A 24,088-nucleotide genomic window follows, 5' to 3' on the forward strand; every position below is an offset into this window, starting at 1 on the left:
AAATTCCCAGGTTTTTGTGAATAGCTTTTTATGAGACGTCACCTCTGGCCTATTGTTGTTGGTTGTGGCTAGGTGTTCAGTGGTACTTGTACATTGTACCCGGCTGCTCCTGTGCATGTAGGCAGACGGATCGGTGTATTACAATTTATCAAATGTTTATGAGGATAACCTTTATGGGTCATTCCACCGGGTTGGGGCACAATGTGTGACATGTGACCATATTATGAAAAGTATGAATGCCGTGCTTGCAGTTGCTCTACATAATATTTATTGTTGGGTGTTTCACCACTGCAGAAAGTTTTAAATCATTCGCATGTATTTTGCCAAAAATATGAGCAAAAATGTCATTTGGACCTTACATTGACACCGTTTCAATGAAATTTCTGTAAAGCATTTCCCAAATTCACTTTATGTACTTCTTACTATACATGCGACACACCAAGAAAAACTTTTTGCTATTTTTTGTTATGGTAGTCGGGTATCAAATGGAGCAGAAATGATAGCTTGGTTGTGGACGTAACACCGTGTCAACCCCAAATGTCACACTTCCACTGAGTGATTGTGACACCGTTACGTCTACATTAAAGATATCATTTCTGCTATATTTGAACCCTGACTATACCAAAACAAAAGCTTTTCTTGGTGCATTAGGTGTCCAGTTATAAATATGCAATGTCAGTTTGGGTATTATTTTACATGTGTCCAAAAAAAACGGCCCCCCCAAAAAAAGTATTTGGTTGTAACATTGACACTGTCACCGTTACATTCGAATAATTCATTTTTGCTCATATTTTTGTCAAAGTCCATTCAAATGATTTCAAACTTTCACAATTATTAAAACACCCTCAGACAAATTTTATGTTAAGCAATTGTTTAGAATGCATTGATACTTTTAATAATATATCCAATTTTTTGGATGTACGATGCACTGTTTCCCAACCCGGTGGAATGACCCTTGTATCAGATGGTAATTAGTTGCACCTCGTATGAATTAATGCTTCAAGAAATGTTAAAACATTCAAATGTAATGAATGTACAAATGCTATTCTACCAAAACATTTGCAGGTCATACTGATGTTCCGCGAAGTACCCAATGCAACCACTGCACTGCTGGACATGCTGCTGCATTGCTGCTACTGCAACGACACGTTCACCTTGTCCGTCATGATGATGATCCACGTAAGTACAATTCCTTACAATTCAAGTTGATCCAACAAATGTTTAATTTGTACTGTATGTTTTTATTTTAATCCCCCAGAAGACCAACTTTTTTCGAGATGGGGGGATTGAGGACATCTGCAACCTTCGAGATTGTCGTTCAGCAAGTAATTCAAAATTTGTTAAGATGGGCAGATTTTTCATTCTATGTCTCATTCATATTGATGAACATTGTTTTAAAGGTAGAGTAGATCATTTGCAGCTTTACAAAAAGTAACTGACAAAGTTATTGTTGAAAAGCTTGCTATGAGTTGAATCTGTGAATGGGTGCAGACGGTTCGTTAAAAATTTCTCGTTTAATTTTACTGTGCCAAGCGATAATTTCTTACTGTCTGCAGTATTTGAATGTTATTAAAGGCACATTGATGTAGGAATGTTGGCAATGACCCAGAAACGTATTTAACGACAAAAAGTAAAAAATGATCCTATGGACCTTTTAAATATAACAAGGGTGATTGAAATTTGAAACGCTACAATATTTGCCAGAATTTTTTCTCTTTGTTGTATTGATTTTTTTTTCATTTATTGTCTCTCCACCCTGATTGGTCGATACAGGGTCAGGTGTCCTCGGCGCCCACCAATGAGCTGAAGCACATCTTGATTCTCCTCCTGGAGCTGTTGATGATGGAGGACCCCCTGCAGGGCAAGCGCCTCAAGCTAGCCGTGGAAGGCAACAACAACAACGGCCTCTTGGGTAAGGAGCACTCATCTCTGTATAGACTGACTGGGTAGGGTGAAGCCACTCGGACGCCATCTTGGGAGGCCAAGACATATCAATATCTGTCAAGCACATGCATATTTATTCCCGTTCATGAATACCTTTCAGTCAAAAAGTCAAAACAAGTCAAAATTTCCAGGGTGCTGAACAACTAACCTCATGAAGTTTCAGCTCAGTTTCAGCTGTATATTTCAAGAGAAAAAAACATTCTAGCATCTCGATTTCAATATCAAAAGTTGCTGAATCATGTTTTGAATTGGGCCTGAATTCAGCGTCCGAGACACATTCTCACCTAACTGATTGCAGCTATGCGATGTCGCGCACTGATCCGACAAATTATAGAGGGCGTGCGCGTGTGCGTCGTGTCAATGCTTGCGTGCACTTCGCCGTATAAAAAACGAAGTACTAACAGAAATTTCCAATGGTGCGTCTTTAGTTGCACTGTTGGAAAGGCCTTCTTTTGTTGATTTCTTCGAAATGACAGCTTGCCAGAAAGAATAATTTCCTAGGGAGTCTAGTCCCCTTAATATCTTTCAACCAAGTATGTTTGTCAACAATAGTTATTTAGTTACTTTTTGGATAGCTGCAAATGATGGACTGCAGCCTTAACTACAATCCTTACAGACTTATCGTGGCTGATTTAACATTAATCTCACTATTTCTTGTTTTTGTCTCACAGAGATCATCCGTAAATGTACTTCCACGGACAGCCGTCGGTCCTACCAGTGCATCAAATTCCTGGTCCATCTGTCCAACAAATGCTCCATGGCCAAAGAGTATTTGATGACCATCTCGGTCCGGTGGCAGTGGGCGGTCAACTGGCTCAAGAAAAAGGTAAAAACTTAACATGTATTTTTATGAAGGGTCGGTTAAGCGTGTTTAATATCTTGAAGTCAAAAGATTTACTTTTTCAAGTTAACCAAGTCAAAGGACAAGGTAATTAGATAAAATATGTTCTATCCCTGGTTATTTACAAGCTGACTTAAAGGCACATAGGATCAAGGGCGGATCCAGGGGGGGGGGGCCAAAGGGGGCCATGGGCCCCCCCCCCCAAAAAACGAAACCAATTTTTTTTTCTTTTATGTGACATTGCAATAAAGGCAGGCAATGAGTACACCACCATCTTTTCCTCAAAAAAACATTGGTTAAAGTGGTCAGAAATTGCCTCAGATCGCACCACAGAGCATCTAGAATCAAACAATTTTCGGGGCCCTTAAGCGGGCCCCGAACCCCACGCCGTAATTTTTTTGACCCACTTTTTGGGGGGGACCAAAATTGTTTTTGGCCCCCCCCAAAAAAAATGTGTTCTGGATCCGCCCTTGCATAGAATTATTTGCATTTCTCCCAAAAGTAACCTAAGAATCTATTAATAGCACCAACAGTCCTGAATCCTCAAATTTTAATACAACTTTACACACCCCCTAGGGAGTTGGGTTGATATTAAAAAGTATTATTTTAAGCTATTTGGATTAAAAGATTGTACTGGTACTAAACAACCAGTGATATTATTCCGTCTGTCTTGACATCGTTTAAAAGAAATTAAGAAATGTATGATCCGTCAGTTAGTCCGTACGTTGGTTATTATATTTAGTTAGTAACAAACGAAAGCTGATAATCCAGGGGACAATAGCCGCATGCCTGCTGCATAGCAGCTCTGGAGATCTCATTCATAGACAACGGCCGTACACATTCCACGCAAAGTGCAACACAAATTTGTTGGGAATTGAAAAAATACTGTATAAATTCTTGTGTGATTTGGAATTTTCTCATTTTTTTCTAAATTCCCAGTTGCATGCCTGAGTAGTCACCCAGTAGTTTAGGCAGCAAATATTTCTGCCAAATTTGTATGATAATCGGCTAAGCAGTATGGAAAAATACATAGGTGTCCTTAGAAGACCAAAATACCCTAGTCCATTAAAAGTCTAGGATCATTTGCTTTTTGTGCATTTTGTTTGTTTCCATGCAATGATAACACCACTCAAAATCCAAAGAAGAAAGGTCAAAACCTAATCTGTTGGAATTTTCAGCTTAGTGGATATTACACTTTTTGAGAAAACAGTGAAAAACTGTGCATAACCTTTTGATAACCTAACACAATTTCGTCAACAGCAATCTTTATTTCAAAGAAATCAGTCAATTGACTGGAAATCACTGCTTGATTTCTTCTTAATGACAGCAAGCCAGACGAAAAGCGTTCACAGGGTGTTTAGTACCAGTAGGATCTTTGGTCCCAATAAGCTTTTTGATAATAATTCTGTAGGTGAATTATCCTAAATACCTTTTAATCTTTCATTTTCCCAGAGAATATTTCAAGAAGTTCATAGCAACTTTCTATCAAGACTAGACAATTAATGTGCTTATTTTGTTTATGTTGCTGTTTTGCATAGATGAGTGAGCACTACTGGACGCCTCAGAACGTCTCCAACGAATCCAGCACGGGACGGTCCTTCCAACGCACCATGAGCGCTCAGGACACGCTGGCCGAAGCCACCGCGCTGTTGGATGAGCTCAACACCCGTGACGACGACGGTGAACACATCGAGAACGACGAAGAGGAGGAGGAGTACGTCGAGGGTGACTCCAACACCAAGATGGAGGTCAACGGGTCGTCGGAGGGGTCAGAGGTCAACGGGAATGAAGACAGCTCAGAGTCTTCCAAGACGCTGGTCCAGGATGACGTAGGCGACTTGGACGACATTGATACATAACGGCATATTTTTTTTTCTGTTTCAGAATTTGTAGCCAATAGAAGATGGTTCCTTACTCCTGGGGTCATAAGTCAGAGGTCATCACAGGTCAGGTCGTAGGAAACCAAGGGCCAGGTTGCATATTTTTTTTTTGCTGTCACATCGTTTTTTAACCAATCACATCACGCACCCTAACATGAATATTTATCACGCTGTGTGGATGGAAGACACTTAGGTTCTCATAGTGTTTTCCATGTAATTAACTTATGCCAACCAACAAAACTATTTCATAAAATTGGATAAGGGTTCAAACCACAGATCTTGCGATCCATGGTTCATTTGATTGATTTTGACTGAAAGGACAACTTGGCACAGAATGTCTGTTTGCATAGGGTGTTCAAAGCAGACAATGAATGCTTAATAACAATATTTTTTGCCCAAGCAAGTCAGAAGTTATAATAACTCGCATGCTTTGTACCTTGAGAAACCTGTATTTGCTGAGCAGATATTTTCCATGCTTACCAGATTTCTGTTGGCCGCTGTTCCCGTTCAGTCATTCACTCTAGTCACTGTAAGCCATAATTTTGTGTGTCACACAAATTCTTCTATTTTAAGCCAATATAGGACAAAGTTTGTTTGTTATTTTTTTATTTTGACTCGAGTGTAGTTTGTAGAAGCAATAATTTTATAAGGACACAATTTATAGCATGGTATGTGTGTCGTTTTGCCGTAAAGTCGCACAGCAAGGGATGCAAAAGTGACAAAAATTTATTTAAACCTGAATTTAAACCTTTTGTCACACTGATTCTTTTTACTAGATGTTTTGCATAGTAACTTGGTCCATTTCTAAACGTTACCACTCCCTGGTCCTACAAATTCCATCAGAATTTTTTTGAAGGATTTTATAGGATTGAGGAAAGTTGGGCCTAGCTAATTGGTTTTTTTTTTGGCACAGGGGTTGATGCACCTATGAAGTTTCAAGTATGACTATTTGTTTTGTGCACTGTGTTTTATTTTGTAGGATTCAGGAATTTTCTATCAAAAGTTGCTGCGGGATTTACAGTGAATTTCTTTTTGTTTCTGTTCATTGATTACCCCACTTGATTAAATCAAGTTTCCAAATAGTTTATACATTGAAATAACTTTAGATCAAATAACTCTACAAAGATTTTTGAATCTGGAATCTATGCATAGAGTAAATTCTTCGCTGTAAAAACACTGAATTCTGGCATCTTCGAGCAAACTTGAATCCTCGATCCTGATTGGCTGATTCATGACAACAACATTATCCATATCGCAGTCTGGGTATCGCACTATTCTTAGATGCGCCCTATGACTACTGCACGCACGTGTTAAAGGATAACCGCTGGAAAGTTGGTGTACAGGGTGCGCGCGTTCCATCCAGCTTTACTGTGCGTAAAGTTGGCTTGAAGATAAATCCGTTTTCCACTCGCGCTCATGAAAAATGGAAAATTTGGTACGTCTGTGTCCCACATACCACTTGGTCTTCAGCCTCGTGGCATTTGGTACTTTGACGCACTACTTTATTCTGTGTCCCACTCACGCTCGTGGGATAAATGACTATGACATACATGTTTCATCATTATTGTCTGCTGTAAATAGTTTTAAAAACAACAACAACAAAACGGGTTGTATTTTTCAAATGTTCACACAGCATGAGTACTCTAACAACTTTTCAAAACTGCCTCAGCTAAAAGAGAATTTGATAGTATTTTTGGATCTGGATTTGAAACTAGCTGCGACTGGTTTCAACCAGATAGATTACATGTATATCATTAACCTTTGACCGTAATGTGTTTCATGAGAACCAATCAGATTGTACCAGGAATGGCATGAATATTCATAAAAAGGAAAGCATCCAATGCCAGGCGACTACCTTCACTCTTTCATCCAATCGCAACTGCATGTGGTATCGCTATGGCAATACCTAATTAATATGCATTTTCAGTATCTTCCATGTAGATAGTTTGGTAGCGGTGTGTTTTAAGTAAAAATGAATAACTTATAGTTATACACACCAATGCAAGTTATTTTTCAAGTAGCACTAAATAAAATTTGAAAATTTCATTTTTTTTGGGGGGGGGGGTGTTTTGCTCTATGTTAACTATTGAAGGTCCCTTTCTGTGTAAATTTAATAACATCTTCATCAAGTGCTGTAAATAGTATGCCTCACTATTTCATATGTAAATACTTTGTACATAAGAAAAGATAAAACGTAGGTTTTTGTTAAAAATTCAAACGTCAATTTTTCATTTTAAAAAGAGATAAAGAGACCAATGAGATTAGTTGGGAAAAACAATTCTTGTTGTTCAGTTTTATGTGGGATTTTTTTCAATTGAGAAGATGAAAATACCTGGCCAATGTTAAGGTCATATGGACATTTATGTAGGGGGCTGAGTTCTTGCACACGTTAACATAATTAACATCTGCACAATTTTTCTGTTGTGTTCCAAATTTTGTTTCAAGTAGTTATGAAGTTTTACTTTTTCATTTGGATCAGTTAGTCCATTTTTATTAACCCGTTGTCAAATTCCATAAGAAAAAAATCTGAAATTATATTTAATTTGAAGTTCATAGGATGTGGTGCTTTAGTGCTTGTAGCATAAGTTACAAAGTTGCATTTTTGTTCGTCTGTTGAATTGTTTGTAATGTTAACTGTGCTTTAAATACTGACATGACATTACAAACTACGCTTTTTATGCTACAGAAAAGTAGACCTTGCAGCAAAGGTTTCCACCTGAATTATTTTCATTTTCTGCAGTTAGTGAAGCAACCTTGATAAGCAGAAACACTTTAGCCTTTTTTAGTTTAATTTTGTATAGGTTATGTGTGCAATGAGTAGATTATTCCAAAATTGCACCCGCCAGATACGAACATTTGATATATCTGTTCAAAGATCATATAGTACACATTGTTTCACTTTCGGTAGAATTGAGGCAATTTCGTTTGTATCCAAAGAGTTAAACTATATTATTATTTATATCAGGCTTCCAGTGATAAAAATAATTGAGCGTATTGTATGCTTTCGTAAAAAGTACCTGGATGACTGCAATATTATGTCAGTCAAAGTACCCTGATGAGGACAATAATATTTTTTGATATTTTCCTCATCCGGGCATTTTAACAATTTTCGCTGGTTCCCACACAATCAAGAGCGTAGAACCTCACAGTTGTCAACCAGTCAACAGAGCGTAGCGCGGTACCATTGCACGCGGGCATGGACGCAGCGCGCAGCATGATATACGCGCATCATGATATACGCGCACTGTTGTCAACAGCAACAATGGCAGCTTCGAGCAGCACAAAATTTGCTTCGGTATAAAGCAAAGAATATTCGGTGAAATTTCAGAAATAAAGACAGTGTCTTGAAAGGTATTTCTTGCTGATCAAGTCAGCTTGATATAAATAATAATAATAGTATTGGATGGCTTTTTTTCCCGGGGGATACAAGAATATATTGCACTAGCTATAACAATAGTGCCCTCATCATAGCTCATGCAATATGTTCTTATATCCCCCTCAAAGCCATCCAATATTATATATCTATCTTTAGGGGGATTGATATGCAAAGATCCGTCATGAAATTACACACATGCACACAAACAAAAAATGAATCTCAGTCAAAGGATTTCTTGATAACCAGACAAAATAAAAATATTCACATAAAAATGCACAAGAAAAAAATGTCTGCCTTAATGCAAAATACTGTACATACTTGGAGACCTTAAAAAGTTTAAAACCATCGGTGAAAATCTACTTTGATTCACTAAAATAGTAGGAATAAAAAAAGTTGCATTTTTAAGTAATGTAGTACTGTTTGATACAATGCAAGACATGGTTAGTAGGTCAGACAGTAAACTTAGTGTATTGTATAGGTATATGAGATACTGGTTCAAATCTGGTTTGAACCAGTTCAAACCAGTCTCTACTGGTTTAAACTGGCCTTAATTAAAGAGGCATATGCATACACACATTTGAGCGTACGGTTTCTGCAGAGTTTACACTGAAGGGCTGGTCAGTGACATTAATGTACATGTGTGTACATATATGTAAATATATTTTAAATATTGATTACAAATTCCTGGTATTTTAAATAAAAATTTTCTTTCATGATCAACTTCGTGAGACAGAGAAGTGCAAGATTTGAATAAAGAATTCTCAATTTTACCCAGTTGTATATTTTCTGTATTTTGTCAGATTTGTTTTTGTTAAATTTAATTGTATACATGTATATGTTTTTCCATAGAGTAAGGAATGGATTGTATCATTCAAATTCCACGAAAAGATACTTTAATAACGTTGTTGGCATGAGGCGATTTTGCCTTTTAAGAACCAGGGCTTTCTCCATACAAGGATTTTGTTGTTTATCTTTACCCAACATTATCACACTTCTCAAGCAAGACAGCGAAGGCGAGATTCACGTGTAAGTTGTTGTAAACAGTACTCTTTTCCACAGCTTTTAACACGTTTTCTCCAAAATGTTGGGTTGAAAAATCTAAGAGATTTCAGCTTTTTGGTATCTATACGCTTTTTCTGTAATTTGCAGAAATGGATGGATTTGGGGGGTTAGTATTTTATAGCAAATATTGTTACACCGACTTGTTTGAAGTTTTATGTTTGTAGATGATGGAAAAAAAACAAGAAAAACAATCATGTTCCTGTAGTCTTCAAATTTGGTTTGTGGGTTGCTCTTGGTAGCCTTATCAAGCCTGTTGCTCTTGGGGCCAACAGGTCAGAGGTCAAGGTCAATTTTGCTAAAACAATAGAAATCGTCCATTTTGGTTAGGGACACTGACAAGTATCCGTACTAACTGACTATAAAAACTGCCAGCATGCCAGGGGGATTGCGCAAGTTTCACTCAGTCCTTTAGCCCCTGTTGTCAAAATCGTTTACATATCGACGAGTAAAGCTCTTTCTTGTGTTTTCCCGCCAGTTTGGAACCAGTCAGTTCCCCTGAGTTGTCCCCACACCACGACGGCGATCGTCTCAGCGAGCTGACTGCTCTGGTGTGCAAGGGGGAACACCGGGGGATGTTCATGGACCGCATACCGCCAGGGAGCCAGCGCGTCATACGCGACAACAATCTGCAGTTCCTGCGGAACCGCGCCATCTATGACACTGATTACTTTTGTCCGGAGCCTTGCGTCCTGCAATGTGGTGAGTCCAAAAACATCTTCAGGGAATTTTTTTTGTTTACAAAAAAAGTGCCAATTCTGGCTCGAAAACTTGTTTACCGCACAATGATAATAGTTGGGCAGATCATTAAAATGTAAGTTCTAATACAAATGCTCAACACAACCAAACCTTTCAAATTTGCTGACGAAGGAATTTCAGGGTACAAAACTTTGCTTCTCAAAAATCGAGCTGTTGGAGTACTACACTTCATCATACACACAAGCCCAACTTCTTTGGTTTCATGTGAAATACGCCCACTGTCAGCATGGGATTTTTTGCTATTACTAGATTTTCAAATAAACACCGCAAAAAAAAAAAAAAAGTCCACACTCATTTTAGGGTCATAATTTTGAATCTGATCGTCTTATGATAAAGTCATTGATATAGACCATAGGGGAATTTGTTTAGTTACATTTTGATGCCAAGTTTGCTACCAAAGACTGTAAACTGTCCAACATTGACAATGGTATGAAAAATTATGCAGCTGGAAAAGTTGCAAATTTAAAGAGTAGGCGAGTGGAAATTTGCTGCGTGACAATGTTACAATGCCCAAAACGAACGGCAGGGAATATTGATTGCACAGTGCTTGTATATGCATGGGAGCACTAGGAATTGAATTACCCGCGCTTTGTTCAAACACTGTGCAGTTGATAGGCGCCAATTACGGGCATGTGGTTTGCACTAAGCAATTTCTCCTCGCGTAATCTTTAAATTTGCAACTTTTGGTATTTGCTTATAAAGTGTACCCTAAATCATTACCCTGATCGAGAATTCTTTAATAAAAACTCCTTTTCAAAAATATTGCTCTTCTTGTCAATCTGCAGTCTTTCACACTGAGCAGTTACTGCGATTCCTGTGCCGTCACCAGCCTGCAACTAGCCTTCCAGTTTCTATTCAACAATTACTTCCGAACCAAAAAGAAACTCTGGTGAGTTCTGAGGGCAGCATTCATTTGACTCTTAAAGGGCCCATGCAGTGTAGATAGCATTTATTTAATACAATCATTGAAAATGCATCTTTGTGTTCCATTTAACCTTATTTTAAATTTCGTATTGCCATATCCAAGGGTATTTTGATGTCTTTTTGGTTTTTATGCTAATTCAAATTACCGTATTCATGAGCAAACCTGTAATGTCATTCCGGGCAGAAACCTCAATGTTACAGCTATTTCAGCACAAAAAGTTCCTATAAGTTTGGATATTTTGCTGTCACAAATTTTCTTTTTTTTTGGTGATTTGTTGTTGTGTAAGTACATGGCAGTAAACCAATGAGCGTTCAGAAAAATTGAAAGTGAGGCTTGGAAGGCATAAATAGTCTGGCACCATCCCATTCAACAGTTGACAATTTATAAAATACATTCAGGGAACACGATCAAAAATGGCTTCCTCGTGAAAAAGATGTATAGCCTGAGCCGAACATTATTATCAGCCAGGCCCCTAACCAGCTTGAAACCATGCATTTATAACTGCACCATCATACTTTGATCCCATTTATTATGACGTCTCTTCATGATAAAGTAAGTAACTTATTAATAATGTACCACATGGCTGCAAAAATTGGGTATTGGTTTCAATGGCAGTAGGCCAATTTTTGATAGACCTGTTGCTAACTACTCAAATTTGGAGAGCAAATATATTGGAGTCCAGAGAGGCCACATAAAGCTTATTCTCGACTATAACCCAATCTAAAAACACATTCAAATTGTGCAGCAGCAGGATTCCAGTCAAACCAGTGAGTTTGGCGGTTTTGAGACATCATCTTTCATTGAAAAAAAAAACTGTTTCATTTTGCCGACGCGCATGGCTACGCCGCGGTGACGCGCGCGCATACCAGAAACCGGATTTTTAATTGTTTTTGGCCTGAATGAATTTGTTGTCTTTTCCAATCATAGGATATTGTATGCTGCAAACATCTGTTCACTAAGTCTGCCGTGCGGCGGATCGTTATGTTCCTCTTGGGCCCACACACTGCACAGAATGAAGAGGTATGTAAGATAGTTTCACGTGTAAAAAACAGTGCGTTAAATGAAATCAGGTGACGATCACCCAATAATGGCTGGTTCTTTATTACTCACTTCGAGCACATATAGATCTAGTTGTGATAAGTTAATTATGCTTCAAATAAAGTCTCACAAAATGATCACCTAATTGATGCCATAATTCACATGACTTTTAACCTGTGTCCAATAGTAGACATTTACAGAGAATACAGGAGAAAGTGTGGATTCGTAATTTAAGAATTCACAAGGCGCAAAGCGCCGAGTAAATTTGTAAATTAAGAATCCACACTTGTGAGTGTATTCTCTGACTTAAACCATTGTGTCAAAAGGAGTATTGTCATTTACAGTCCAGTGAGTGGAGATGAAAAGACTTGCATATCTTGTATCGTGGCCATTTAATTCGGCGGAACTTACATTCAAGGGAGTTATCCGAGGCGCTTATGTTATCAAATTTTATGTAAAGGAAATTAACATTGTGGCGTGTTTCTGTTAATAATGTGAATCCTAGTCGCCACACCCGTGCAACCACGTTATTTTGGGTGTAGACTCTTTCACGTCAACATGGATTTGAATCAAGTGAAAACAAATTGAAAATGTTCAAAATGTATTAAGAATGCGTAAAAAAAAAGAGAATGAAATTAACGTGAGAAAGAATGTTGTATCCAGACGCCACGAAGCGGTTGTGGGAGTCTACGGAGAGTCTATGAAGTATTACCTAACAAAAATGGAAATGTTTCTCGTTCCCAGATTCATGTCTTTTCAACATTTTTGCAATGACTGACCTTTATTGAGATGATATATGAGGAAAAGAGTGGCGTCAGGATGCAACAGTCTTTCCTTAACGTGTCATAAGTTTCATGATGTCTACTCAGTGATATATGTTTTAAAGTACATTGTCCAAAATGCGGATTTGTAATTCCGAATCCAAACTTGACTGAAGATTCGTCGTTTCCGAATCCACACTTTGTGACCAGTGTAAGAGATTCGTAGTTCTGAATCTACACTTTTAACAATAGTGTGACGTCATGGCAATGGTTTTATTTCTTGAGACTACTTATTGATTTTTTGGCCTGCGTAGGATGTTCAGACGAGGCGATGGACGTCGCTGCAAACCAAAGAGTTCACTTATCTCCACACGATGCTGGCTGTCATGATCCTGTACTGTGACGTCTCCAAGTTCAGAACAATCGGTAAGTCTGGCTGTCTGTTGTATGGACTTTGTGCATAAGTACTGTGCTACTCTACTGCCAGGAGCATGGTGTTTTTGCCCTTGGGCAAGACACTTAACTACAATTGCCTCTCCTCCCAGGAGTATGAACGGGTAGCTGTGGGGGTATAAAGGACCGAATGTACGCTGATATCGGCTGCTATGTGGTCTCGTGGCCTGATGAACGGAGAATATTTGTAAAGCATTTTGAGATCGTTGTTATAATGGAAAGCACTATATAAGCATTACAATTTTGGCTAGGAACCATCCTCAATCCTCCAAAATCAATGGAGGAGTGACCATTGACTCTATTCTTTAAAATTCACTGTTAATGGGTTGAGGCAGTGCTGATGACATTCAGAAGCAGTGCGGATGATATCGAGCATAATGCAGGGCTCAGTAATGCATGGCTGCAACATAAACAATGCAGGGTCCAAAATGAACGGACACTTTTAGCCATTCAGCCTCAATCTTCCAAAATCCTCCTAAACTGCCATGAGGATTTTGGAGGATTGAGGCGAGTTAGAGTTAAATTTCATTATCAGAATAGCAATGATTGAATTGGACTTATTGTGGATTACTGTTAATCCCCAGATCAAGGGGATTATCCACCGAGGCAGCGGACGTTGATCATCCCCACCAGTAAGCCGCTAGCCATGCCCAGCGACATGCAGCAGATCCTCTTCGCCACGGAAGGCATCAAGTACATCCGGGAGGTGAGTTCATAGGTCGCCGAGGTGACTATTCATCTTACAAAAACCCTTCAAGGGTGCGTTTGGGCGTGTTACTCTTGCTACTCCTGAGTGCAGGAAAATGCTGCGTGCGTATCACTCTCGGTGCAGGAGTATACTCCCGGTATGACGGAGAGCATACCCTTGCTAACCCGCGGGTCGTACTCCTGCCGTTTGTGCGCTCAGGAGTATACCCGTGTTAACACGAGTAACATGCTCAAACACACCCCAAAAGTTTTATCAAGAACCGTTGGTATACTATTGGATGATTTCCTAAGTATGTCACGTTATCGTTGACCACGCGTACGTTGTGGGGAAGTTTTTTTGTTTGTTGGGAAACTTACGACCAAGTCGTTGGAAAAAACCTGACTTTTCTGAAATACATTTTGTTTGCAATCAGTTGCACATCCGTGAATGGGTGTAAGCCGGTTAGTCTGGTTCCCTGACCTGACAATGCCCTGCCATCTATAAATTGCTCCATTTCATCTGAAGTAGGGTCAGGGAACCAGGCTACAAGAGCAGCATGTTTTTTCTTGGTTTTTCCCAGCATCTATGAACATAAAACTTTTAATAGGTTAGTGTGACAATATTTGCTATGAAATATACTAACCCCCAAATCTATCAATTTCTGAAAATTGCAGAAAAAACAATTAGTTTATATAACCTTAACTTCCTATTGTAAGGTAGGAATGCTCCGAGTTTGTTGTCATTTTAAAGCTCATGATGTACCGTAGTGGTAACGTTGGTGAATACCCGGAAACGGACCAACTGATTTAATGACCAAAACCTTCTTCAAAGGTACCTAATACCCTGTGAAATTATTCCACTTGAAATGGTATTGTTTGGAAGAAAACAATCATTGAATGTGGTTATGCCCCATCGGTGAAGCCGAAGGGGCATACTGTTTCCGCCTTGTCCGTCCGTGTGCCAGCGTTAAGGGGAAGGTTTTTATTGTTAAGGAAATAAAAACCTAGTTATGGGGACTTTCTGCTGTCCCCATAGTGTCTTTGGCCCCATAATACCATGGGACAACACGTGTGTGTTCTCCCCACTGTTACGGAACAAGAACAAACGTGTGGGCGTACACTACATACATCCGAGGACTGACAGACAAAGGGAGGACAAGAGATTCTTTGTTGACTTCAACGTTCATCATTTATGTGCTTAGTCTTTGGGAGAGTGTTACATTACAGGGACAAAGGAAAACACGAAGTTTGTTATTGTTAGGGAAATTAGGACTGAGTTATGGGGACTTTCTGCTGTGCCCATAGCGTCTTTGGTCCCCATAGTATTGTGGCGGCGCGCCCGGGATCTCCACCGGCCAAAGCGAAGTTGATAGGAACCAAGTCTAACACATATTGGAGTGTAGCTGATCTTCCCGAGCCCAAGTTTTCCCAAGACGAGAGACCACTCAGAGCGACGTCGAAGCTTAGGGAGCAGGTCCGTTTTGGAGGAAATTTACCGCCGATTATGATGATTGTGATTACTCTCTGTTAATTGCACAATAAACCTGCAAGAAATACACCTTGACAACAGGATTGTCGGCACAACAAGTATGGTCGTAATTTATTATACAATAATCAAGAAATATACAGTAGTAGTTGGGAATGGGATCTATAATTGGGCTGATCTATTACCAGGGTCACTTAATTATAGTTGGGAGACAACCCGGCCACTTCTCATATAAGCAGCAATGCGCACAGAATCAACAATGTACAGTAATGTAAACAATACACACCAATGTAAGTAAAACACACCAATGTAATCAAGTGCGCGCCAATGTAAACAACACGGACCAATGTAAGTAATGTACAGCAATGTAAACAATACATCTACGCCAATGTAGACAATGCGCGCCAAATGTAAACAATACATATCTACCCCAATGTAGACAATGCGCGCCAATGTAAGTAATGTACAGCAATATAAACAATACTTGTACGCCAATGTAGACAATTGCGCGCCAATGTAAGTAATGTACAGCAATGTAAACAATACATCTACGCCGATGTAGACAATGCTCGCCAATGTAAGTAATGTACAACAATGTAAACAATACATCTACGCCAAAATAAACAATACATGCCAATGTAAATAATCCACGCCAATGTAAGTAATGTACGTAAATGTAAACAATACAAGCCAATGTAAGAATGTACACCACGCCAGCATATAACCCGTTCAGCCTTGTCCTTGATTACGCTTTTCCCATGCAAGCTAGTGTCAGCATCGTACAGTACGTTCACTTGTATGGCTGCGCGCATCAGCATTATATACACAGCGTAACTTAAGCAAAGTCACGGCCTGAACACAGCTTAATGAAGCTTAACGAGTTAAGAACTCATGAATCAAAGGCAAAGGTCATTATGGTTAAAACAATAGCAATAGTTTTCCCCACCATAGCACAAACAAGACTTGTCATATCAACTTAAAACTTGGTATTGTATTTAAGCTGGCGATCTTCTCAGAAACCTGTCACTTTTTTGGACCCCTTAGGCCAAAGATTTGGATTGTTATGATTATTAAAGACAGGAATATTTTGTTTCAACATACACATGTAACTCAGGAAAAACTTGGCATATCAAGTTGAGACTAAGTGCATTTGTGCTCGCAGCTACGTGGGTAGTTCTTAGGATTGCCAGTCGCTTTCAGACCCCATAGGCCAAATGTCGAAGTTCTAATTGTTAAAAAGAAATGCATTGATGTGCTCTGGATGTTTAAGCACAATACATGGCGCTAGCGAGTGCCGTGCTAGTAAATATTGGGGGCCTCGTCAGACAAAACACAACGGTGACTTGGTTTCAAGTTAAATGGTATGGGCTTATAGCAGCGTGATATTAAATATGTTGCTTTTCCATAAATTAAGTTGCTCGTTTTCATGGAGCTTCATGATCATTTAATAAGGACTCTTTTTATTGGGAAACTTTGCTGGGTTTTTTTTGGAGGGGAAGGTTGTTGATAAAGTAATAACAAACCACTGAGCAGTGGAACTTCACTCAATTGTGCTTTTAAGGCTTGATCATTTTATGGATTTCAAAAATTTAGAAATCAAACTTGGGTATGTCAAAGCAGCATGTTAATCACAGAGTTGTGTTCGTACATGAAATTAAACATTATTGAACATGATTGCACACGGATAAACAAAGCATAATCTTGTAAAAAACGTGAAATGCGGGAAGTCCTATGTTCTGTAGACCTCTATTTTTATGCCCCGCGGCGAAGCCGAAGGGGCATACTGTTTCCGCCTTGTCCTTCCGTGGGTGGGGGTGTGTGTGGGTGAGCTTGTCTTACATACGCAGTGTGGACTTCCGAACAAAAGACGTCCACATAATGTAGGTAGCAGCGACGAAGTGTGGACTTGCCCACGTCCACACAGTGTTTCCCCATTTCTGGAAAACAGGTTTAGAGGCATTTTTGGGTTAGGTTTATCTGTAGCAGAATGAAGAGAAACACTAAAGGGAATCATTGAAAAAAAATTGGGTTGTAAGAGTTTTCACAGTTTGAGAAAAATGATTTTTTCCACTGGTGTTCCTTAACTACACGAAAAGAAAGGAAAGTCCACACTAGGTATGTGAAACAAGTCTGGGTGTGTGGGTGCGTGGGTGTTCCTGCATGGCATTACGCCTGAGGACAGACAACAAAAGGAGCACAATGGGGCCATTGATCCTCGTAGGAAGGTGCCTATTGTCCTCGAACGCAGGTTTGTGTGCTTAGTCTATGGGAGAGTGTTATATTACAGGGACAAAGGAAAACACAAAGCCAATCCTCGGAAGCATAGCAAAAAACGACTGTGTGAGTTTGTGTTACATACCCTATGTGGACTTGTGAACAAAAGAGGTCCACATAATGCAGGTTGTGTTAACCTTATGTGGACTAAGCCGGGTCCACATAAGGTTTTGCCCTTTCTGGAAAACAGGTTTAGAGGCATTTTTGGGTTAGGTTTATCTGTAGCAGAATGAAGAGAAACACTATAGGGAATCATAGAAAAAAAATTGGGTTAAAAGAGTTTTCACAGTTTAAGTAAAGTTATTTTTTGTACCGAGTTTTCTTAACTACACGAAAACAAAGCAATGTCCACACTAGGTATGTAATGTAAGTCTGGGTGGGTGTGTGTGTGTGTACGGACAAATCTTGTCAGCGCGATAACTTGAGAAATACTTAACATATGAACTTCAAATTTGGTTTGTGGATTGTTCTTGGTAATCCGAAGAAGCCTTTTGCATTTGGGGCCAAAAGGCCAAAGGTCAAGTTCACAGTGGCTAAAACAATAGAAATCTTGTCAGCGTGATAACTTGAGAAATACTTTACATATGATCTTCAAATTTGGTTTGTGGATTGTTTTTGGCAATCCTAAGAAGCCTTTTGCATTTGGGGCCAAAAGGCCTAAGGTCAAGTTCACAGTGGCTAAAACAATAGAAATCTTGTCAGCGCGATAACTTGAGAAATACTTTACATGTGAACTTCAAATTTGGTTTGTGGATTGTTCTTGGCAATCCTAAGAAGCCTATTGCATTTGGGGCCAAAAGGTCAAGGGTCAAGTTCACAGTGGCTAAAACAATAGAAATCTTGTCAGCGCGATAACTTGAGAAATACTTAACATATGAACTTCAAATTTGGTTTGTGGATTGTTCTTGGTAATCCTAAGAAGCCTATTGAATTTGGGGCCAAAAGGTCAAGGGTCAAGTTCACAGTGGCTAAAACAATAGAAATCATGTATTTATTCTGAGATTATAGGGATTAGGGATTAATTCATATAAAACCTACAGAAGACACTAATGCTGTCAATGAATGTTCCATGTGACCAAGGTACATGTAAGTTGATGTTAAAAGAGTGGTGTTATGTCATGGGAACTGTCACCGTTGCGGGGCATTTGTGTTTGTAAACACCTCTGACTTGTTTCTTCATTCCCTGCCTTTTAGTTTGATCGCTTCAATTTTCAATTTAATATAGGTTGATGTCTTTAAACTAATTTGTACATGTACATCCACAACCCTTTTGTAACTAATTTAAATGCAGGTGTGTATATGGTATCGATCAACTCACTCTTATGTATTATTATTTCAACATAATTGCCACCTGTAGTGCAATGGAAAATCTTAGATGGGGAAATAATGTAATTGTCACCTGCATCATCACAACACAGCCCACAAGCAGAAGTGCATTTTCGTTGAAACAGTTTGTTGCCATGTTGTCTTGATTTTTTTTTGGATTCCTTGCTTATTTTGATCGTTTGAATTTGCTATTCCTGTTGGTTGATGTCTCTAAACCAAGTGATACATACCCATGTACGTGGTCAACCCTGCACATGCTAATTTATGTGCAGGTGTGTATGTGATAACACTATGATCCTGAGATTGCCATGAGCCAATGTACTCGCCATCTGCACTGAAATGGAGAAGTTTTCTTCTATTATATCCTTCTTTGTGTGAGGCAAGACAGTAAATATCACCTGCATCATCACAACACAGCCCGCCAGGAAAACTACCACTTTGAGTAAACAGTTTGTTGCCATGTAAGTCAACAGCCATCAGCAAACCCTCCTTGCTGTTGGTGTAAATAAGCTGCTTGTTGCTGAAGATCAAATGCGCATCAATCTTTGGAGCAGGCAGTGTTCTGACGAGGGAACCATCTGGGTTGTGTAGAGATATCTGTTCCTTGTCCTTGTAACCCACTGCTATCAGATTGCTGCTGTCCACTGCCAGGCACGTCGATGTGCCGTCCACGCCGGCCTCTTTACCTGGTAGAAACTGATGAAGGAGCTGGTATTCCTTGTTGAAGATCTTGACTGCAGGATTGTCTAGGATCAGAAGTTGATCATCCTTGTTGATGGCTAGAGCTGTTGCTCTCTGTATGTCATTAGGGTCATGGGGTTTGTTTGGTTTATCTGGGACAGGTTTGTAGGTCTTTGTAGACATCACCTTCCCCTTTGGATCCAATGTACGCAGTTTATTATAAAAGAAGTACGTCACAACTATTTCACTTGTGGAGTATGCTGCAAGATGGTCTACAAGATCTATAGCTGTTGAGGTTTCATCTCTCTCCCATTTCTCCTCCAAGAGCAGAGTCCCAAGCTGACCGTCCTCTTTACTCTCCTTAAAGCCAAGGAATGACTTCCCATGCTTGATATCCAAACTCTTATACACTCTCACCTGCTCATTCAATTCCCACAGCATTTTCTTCTTGGACTTCAGGATCTCATAGCACGTTGCTGTAGTCATCACTTCATTCACTTTACCCACAATCTGCTCAGACGTTTCTGCATATGCAAACTCTGTATCACGTTTAGTGGCAATGGCCCTGGCCTCCATTTTGAGTTGTTTTTCTTTCTCTCTGATTTTGGCAATTTCCTTTTCTGCTTTCTGTGAAATTTGAGAGTAAGTTTTTGCCAGCATCTTGTCAAGTCTGTAACGTGAATGACCTGAAGAGGGGTTGGCAGAAACAAATTTTTGAATGCATTCTTGTGTTTTAGACACGGATTCTGTTACTTCTTGTTTACATTTATTGAATGCCTCGTCGATACCTTCATAAGAATGCATGGATTCTTTGTGATCAGTGTTTGTGCATTCATTGCATATGAGGACATCACATGTGTCACAATACAGACAGAGATCTTGATCTGTATGCTTGCGACACTTGGGAACTTTCTTGAGTTCAGTGTCCTCTGTTATTTCCTGAGACTCAACATGTAGCTCTGTCAAAGCTACAACCTTGTGACCCTTTGTCAGTACTGCCATTCGATTGTGTGCCTTCTGGCATTCTTGACAGAGATAATGCTTGCAATCCATGCATCGAGAAATAGCTTCGTTCTCCTCATCACATGCCTGACACATGACTTTTAACCCCTGACCTTCAGTCTGCTCCTGTTGATTGACTTCCTTTGATCCTCCAGGAAGCATGTCCACACCAGCTTCAGTCAGGGCAGTTTCCTTTCGACACAACGGACAGACAATTTTCTTGTCGTCCTTATTTTGTGTCACTCTGAGTTCTTGGAGACATTTCAGGCAGAAGCTGTGTGAGCAGTCTAGCATCCTAGGATCCTTGTACTCAGTGTAACAGATAGGACATTCTTGAAGTTCCTTCTGAGACTCATCCAAGACTAGATCGGTCACCCCTCCCTCTGCCATCTTGCTCAGTTGTACTCTACATGTACCATATAAGAGTGGAAAGAAAAACGAACTTTCAACTTATGCATACTATAAGATACTGTATAAATATAGACTGACTCATGTTCATTATACAGTGGAACGCCACGATAACGCACATTGTTGGATCCACAGAAAGTGTTCGTAATAATGATCGCTCGGTATAGTGATTTTGAACTGCTGGTACCCTCTTTTGACCGATAGTGAACTGGCATTTCTCACATTCCGCCGCCGCAAGAGGAGTCGTCACGAAACGTTTAAGCAATGTGTGGTTGTCCCTTTTATTCCTTGGGCCGGGTGGTTTTCCCTTAATTTTATTCCTTGGGGAAATAATAGCCATCTGTCGCTTGTCGACATTCACACACGATGTAACTATGGGTCATTTGATGTTCGGGAATTAAAAGGGGCCCAAATAGTGTTTAATACATGTACAACCGGTAGATTTTTTGTTAAGCTATTGACTTTTTTCAACAACAATTAATGCTCGGTAGATATTGTACATTAAAACCGGGAGCCAAGGATGATGTTCGGTATAGCCGAATGTTCGGTATAGCGGTGTTCGGTATAGCGGCGTTCCACTGTAGTTCACTTACAGTTTAATTGTATACATGTAGATGTAAATATGTGTTTAAATCACTTCAATTTTATGCAGATTAAATCAGAAACATACATGCACATAACAATATGAAGTTAAATAATCAAAGAACATCATGACAGTCAATATTTCTTCTTCTTGGATACATGAGAGCACAATGCAGTCTGTCATGGTGTTATTCATTATATTCCCCTGTGCTGCTGCATTAACAACAATATACAACATTTGCAATCATCAACAAACAAAAGTACCAAATTATTTTGAAATATCTTACTGGACTGTTAGCGAATGACAGTCTAAATAAATCCTGTAAAATCATTGCACCTGGTGTGCTGACATTTTCACGAAAGTGGTATTTTTGTATAAATTTTAAACACTGGTGGGCCAACCAGCGTTTGAAAATGCTGGCTGTTTTTTTCAAATACTGCCCCCCCCCCCATTTACCATATTTAGTTAATCTGAATATTGTTTGCAATCGATCACACACCTATGAACGGGTACAAGCCTTCTAGACTGGTTCCCTGACCTTACAATTTCCGGACGTCTATAAATTGCTCCTTTTCAATTTAAGTTGCGTCAAGGAACCAGACTACAAGAACACAATTGTTTTTCTTGGTTTTTCTAGCATCTACAAACCCAAAACGTCAAACAAGTCAGTGTAACAATATTTGCTGTAAAATACTAACCCCCAAAATCTATCCATTTCTGAAAATTACAGCAAAGGCAAATGTTGTATATTCCCATAACATTGTCCACCTACCTACAAGTTCAACAGACCTGTTTATGGGCAGTTTGAACTAGTTTGTTGCATGCAATCTGTCAGCAAAATCAGCCACACCCTACTATTACTACAACAGCACGACTGTATGTTGTGTACACGGATTGTCCAATACTGAATAGTGTTGTGGATCAAGAATTTAAGTTTGCCTGAAGATAGAGATAGGACTGTCAGAAAGAATCAAAGGACAATCCATTTTGTCTGCATGGGATACAGGGCCCCAAAAGCTAATTACATTGGCTTATTCCATTCGGGTCCCATGGTGCTGTATTTCTCCTGTGCTAGCTTCATTATCATCCTCCACTTACCTACAATGTAGCTGTTTTATGGGTCGAGTTCAAAACTTGTCCCCCTTTATGCATACAGTCTGTCAGCAGAATCAGCCACACCCTACATACACTGCTACATGTACTACAACAGTTCTCACTGCTGTACTGTACGTGTTGTACCCGTTGTATAGTGCCTCACTACCACAGTCAAGTTCACTTTACTGAGTTGTAACAGCTTTCATTGCGACGTCACAATTGAACTGTTTCCTCGTGAACATTATTTCTCATCCTCCACATACCTACAATGTAGCCGTTTTATGGGTGCAGTTTGAAGTTTTTTCCTGCATACAGTCTGTCAGCAGACTCAGCCACACCCTTCTTGTACAGGTAGGCCCATGTATACTACAACAGCACGACTGTATGTTTTGTTCACGCATTGTCCAATATTACTGAATAGTGCCTCGCTACCACAGTCAAGTGCACAGCAACGGCTGTCGCTGTAAATGTTGAACTATTTCCTCATGAACACAATTCCCAGGTTTTTATGAATAGATTTTTATGAGACACCTCTGACCTCAAGCTAGGCCCAATTTCATAATGCCGCTTACATGGCTTAAGCACAAAATTTGCTTAAGCACAAAAAAATGTTACTTAATATGTTACCCACTGAAACTCTATGCGATTGTTATGCTAAGTAAACAACAGCTAAATACCGGTCACAAGCAATGTACATCCCATTGAGTTTTGGCCGGGAACATGATTATATTTAAAACAAGTTTTTTTGTGCTTAAGCATGCTTAAGCAGCTCTATGTAATTGGGCCCTTAGCTGTCCTGTACTTGCACATTGTACCGGGCTGCTCTTGTGCATGTACTGTAGGCAGAGGGATCGGTGTATTACAATTGATAAAAAGTTGATGAGGATAACCTGTATGGGTTATTCCACCGTGTTGGGAACAATGTGTGACATATGACCATATTATGAAAAGTATGAATACCTTGCTTGCAGTTGCTCTTCATAATATTTTTTGTTTCACTACTGCCGAAAGTTTTTAAATCATTTGAATGTATTTTGCCAAAAATATGAGCAAAAATGTCATTCGGACGTCGCATTTGTCACTGTATGCACCACTGAAGAACAAGACTGGAAGTCTGTTTTGAATTCTTGACCCCATTTTATTTGCATACCGCTGATGCAGGTGAAAACTAAAGGAAAATACAAACATTCATATTAAATATTACAATCACATCAACAGCAAAATACATGATTAAACAATTACATCAATAGGTTTAGAGAGAATATTAGACCAATTGTGAACGGGCAGCACCTTATCGACAATATACTCGGTTGCGGAGGAGTCAACAATTCATTTTAATGAAATACAATTAATCCAATGAATTATTTGAATAAAGAAACCCACTGATATTAAACTAACAATCGTTCCCCGGGTAAGGAACCATCGGCACACAGTGAGGTATATGGGTTAAACAGTTGTTGGGTGTTCAGGGATTTACAGCGGCATTCTGGGGTGCTGTACAAAATAATGT

The 24,088-nt window shown here is 39.4% G+C and overlaps 3 protein-coding genes across 3 annotated transcripts; 2 read left to right on the plus strand and 1 right to left on the minus strand.

Moving 5' to 3' along the window:
- The first annotated feature begins 1,069 nt into the window (after positions 1–1,069).
- On the plus strand, positions 1,070–4,797 carry LOC119742496 (ubiquitin carboxyl-terminal hydrolase 24-like). The gene is made up of 4 exons (XM_038218436.1): positions 1,070–1,179; positions 1,774–1,912; positions 2,616–2,770; positions 4,324–4,797. The coding sequence occupies exons 1-4, from the start codon at positions 1,075–1,077 to the stop codon at positions 4,642–4,644; spliced, it is 720 nt and encodes a 239-aa protein (XP_038074364.1). The 5' UTR covers positions 1,070–1,074; the 3' UTR covers positions 4,645–4,797.
- A 4,884-nt stretch (positions 4,798–9,681) lies between these two features.
- Positions 9,682–14,313, plus strand: LOC119742812. Its single transcript, XM_038218993.1, has 6 exons — positions 9,682–9,802; positions 10,645–10,748; positions 11,712–11,804; positions 12,898–13,009; positions 13,621–13,742; positions 14,305–14,313. Exons 1-6 carry the CDS (start codon positions 9,682–9,684, stop codon positions 14,311–14,313), a joined length of 561 nt encoding a protein of 186 aa, XP_038074921.1.
- Positions 14,314–18,813: 4,500 nt separating this feature from the next.
- Positions 18,814–20,917, minus strand: LOC119742813 (transcription intermediary factor 1-beta-like). The gene is made up of 3 exons (XM_038218994.1): positions 20,279–20,917; positions 19,431–20,014; positions 18,814–18,834 (listed from the first exon to the last, which is right to left on the minus strand). Exons 1-3 carry the CDS (start codon positions 20,880–20,882, stop codon positions 18,814–18,816), a joined length of 1,209 nt encoding a protein of 402 aa, XP_038074922.1. The 5' UTR covers positions 20,883–20,917.
- Between the last annotated feature and the right edge of the window lie 3,171 nt (positions 20,918–24,088).

The sequence above is a fragment of the Patiria miniata genome, unplaced genomic scaffold (assembly GCF_015706575.1).
Source record: "Patiria miniata isolate m_02_andy unplaced genomic scaffold, ASM1570657v1 HiC_scaffold_6, whole genome shotgun sequence".
Taxonomy (NCBI): Eukaryota; Metazoa; Echinodermata; class Asteroidea; order Valvatida; family Asterinidae; genus Patiria; species Patiria miniata.

Coding starts and splice junctions, on each gene's coding strand:
- LOC119742496 (XM_038218436.1), top strand. CDS start 1,075: ATGTTCCGCGAAGTACCCAATGCAACCACTGCACTGCTGGACATGCTG. Junction 1,180..1,773: donor CCGTCATGATGATGATCCAC/GTAAGTACAATT, acceptor TGGTCGATACAG/GGTCAGGTGTCCTCGGCGCC. Junction 2,771..4,323: donor TCAACTGGCTCAAGAAAAAG/GTAAAAACTTAA, acceptor TGTTTTGCATAG/ATGAGTGAGCACTACTGGAC.
- LOC119742812 (XM_038218993.1), top strand. CDS start 9,682: ATGGACCGCATACCGCCAGGGAGCCAGCGCGTCATACGCGACAACAAT. Junction 11,805..12,897: donor ACACTGCACAGAATGAAGAG/GTATGTAAGATA, acceptor TGGCCTGCGTAG/GATGTTCAGACGAGGCGATG. Junction 13,010..13,620: donor CTCCAAGTTCAGAACAATCG/GTAAGTCTGGCT, acceptor GTTAATCCCCAG/ATCAAGGGGATTATCCACCG.
- LOC119742813 (XM_038218994.1), bottom strand. CDS start 20,882: ATGGCAGAGGGAGGGGTGACCGATCTAGTCTTGGATGAGTCTCAGAAG. Junction 20,015..20,278: donor ATCCATGCATTCTTATGAAG/GTATCGACGAGG, acceptor TTGCATATGCAG/AAACGTCTGAGCAGATTGTG. Junction 18,835..19,430: donor ACAGCAGCAATCTGATAGCA/GTGGGTTACAAG, acceptor ATTGCACTACAG/GTGGCAATTATGTTGAAATA.